Source organism: Sorex araneus, chromosome 2 (genome assembly GCF_027595985.1).
Source record: "Sorex araneus isolate mSorAra2 chromosome 2, mSorAra2.pri, whole genome shotgun sequence".
Lineage (NCBI taxonomy): Eukaryota > Metazoa > Chordata > Mammalia > Eulipotyphla > Soricidae > Sorex > Sorex araneus.
This window is the reverse complement of record NC_073303.1, coordinates 272036099-272037773: the sequence shown is the minus strand read 5'-3', so window position 1 is coordinate 272037773 and position 1675 is coordinate 272036099. Positions and strand designations below refer to the sequence as shown.

Below are 1675 nucleotides of genomic sequence, written 5' to 3'. Positions count from 1 at the left end.
TGATACAAATGAGAATGTGATCTTATATTATTTAAGAGCCATCTGAAGTATACATTTGAAGTAAAACCTATCACATTTTTTTCACCAAGGAAGATACTACTATAAGTTATAGGGGAGCAAAATATATCATATCCAAGGGTTCCACAGAAACAGATATTTTGTTTTAAATATTTGCATCACACCCAGCAACAATCGATGGTTATTCCCAGCTCTGTGCTTGGAAGTTGCTCCCAGTTTGGGGGGCTATAAATGCTGGGGATCATGCATCGGCCCCCTTCATTCAAAGCATGCACTTAGGACTATTGAGCTATAGACCCAGCCTGCCAGGACAAATTATGGATTCAAACATAAGATGCAGCTTAATTCTGTATAGTGTTTAATTCTTTCATAGTTTTGGAGACCAGAAACCTACAATCTAGGTGTCAGCAGAGCTGTAAAAAAAGATGATTGCTCCCTCACTTGCTGTCAACAGCCTGCCTTGCCGCTGCCCCACAGAAATGCTTCGATTACCAGCAGTCCTTCGCCAAATCAGACCAGTGTCCAGGGCACTGTCACCTCATCTCACTCGGGCTTATGTAAAGGATGTCAAATTCGGTGCAGATGCCGGGGCCTTAATGCTTCAAGGTGTAGACCTTGTAACCCATGCCATAGCCATTACTATTGGGCCAAAGGGAAGAACAGTGATTATTGAAGAGAGCTGGGGAAGTTTCAAAGTAACCAAAGATGGTGTGCCTGTTGATAAGTCCATTGACTTAAAAGATAAATATAAAAATATTGGTGCCAAACTTGTTCAAGATGTTGCCAATAACACAAATGAAGAGGCTGGGAATAGTACCACTACTGCTACTGTATTGGCACGATCAATTGCCAAGGAGGGCTTTGAAAAGATTAGCAAAGGTGCTAATCTGGTGGAAATCAGAAGAGGTGTGATGCTAGCTGTAGATGCAGTAACTGCTGAATTTAAAAGGCAATCTAAGCCAGTGACAACTCCTGAAGAAATTGCTCAGGTTGATACTATGTCTGCTGATGGAGACAAAGAAATTGGCACCATCATTTCTGATGCAATGAAGAAGGTTGGAAGGAAGGGAGTCTTCACAGTAAAGGATGGAAAAACGCTGAGTGATGAATTAGAAATTGTTGAAGGGATGAAGTCTGATCGAGGTTATATTTCGTCATGTTTTATTAATACTTCAAAAGGTCAGAAATATGAATTCCAAGATGCCTACATTCTGTTGAGTGAAAAGAAAATTTCTAGCATCCAGTCCATTGTACCTGCTCTTGAAATTGCCAATGCTCACCAGAAGCCCCTGGTCAAAATTGCTGAAGATGTTGATGGAGAAGCTTTGAGTACACTTGTTTTAAATAGGCTAAAAGTGAGTCTTAAAATTGTAGCACTCAAAGCTCCAGGTTTTGGTGACAATAGGAAGATGTCCACATGATCTTTCCGTCTGTATGACCAACTTCTTTTCTGTATTCTATGAAGACACGTCACTGGATTTGCCTGCCCAGGAAATTAAGGATAACCTCATTCCAAATTTTTTTTACTTCGTTCCATCTGCAAAGACCATTTTTCAAGTAAAAACCCGGTTTCCAAGAGATGAGATGGGAATCTATTTGGGGTTGGGGGGAATCTTTAACTTTTTATACTCAGAAAGGCTTGTTTTCTCTTTCAACC

At 40.4% G+C, this 1675-nt stretch overlaps 1 protein-coding gene across 1 annotated transcript; it reads left to right on the top strand.

The window, feature by feature from the left end:
* Positions 1–497: 497 nt before the first annotated feature.
* LOC101543362 (60 kDa heat shock protein, mitochondrial-like) lies at positions 498–1439 on the top strand. Its single transcript, XM_055124783.1, has one exon. It carries the CDS (start codon positions 498–500, stop codon positions 1437–1439), a length of 942 nt encoding a protein of 313 aa, XP_054980758.1.
* The last annotated feature ends 236 nt before the right edge of the window (positions 1440–1675 follow it).

Coding starts and splice junctions, on each gene's coding strand:
- LOC101543362 (XM_055124783.1), top strand. CDS start 498: ATGCTTCGATTACCAGCAGTCCTTCGCCAAATCAGACCAGTGTCCAGG.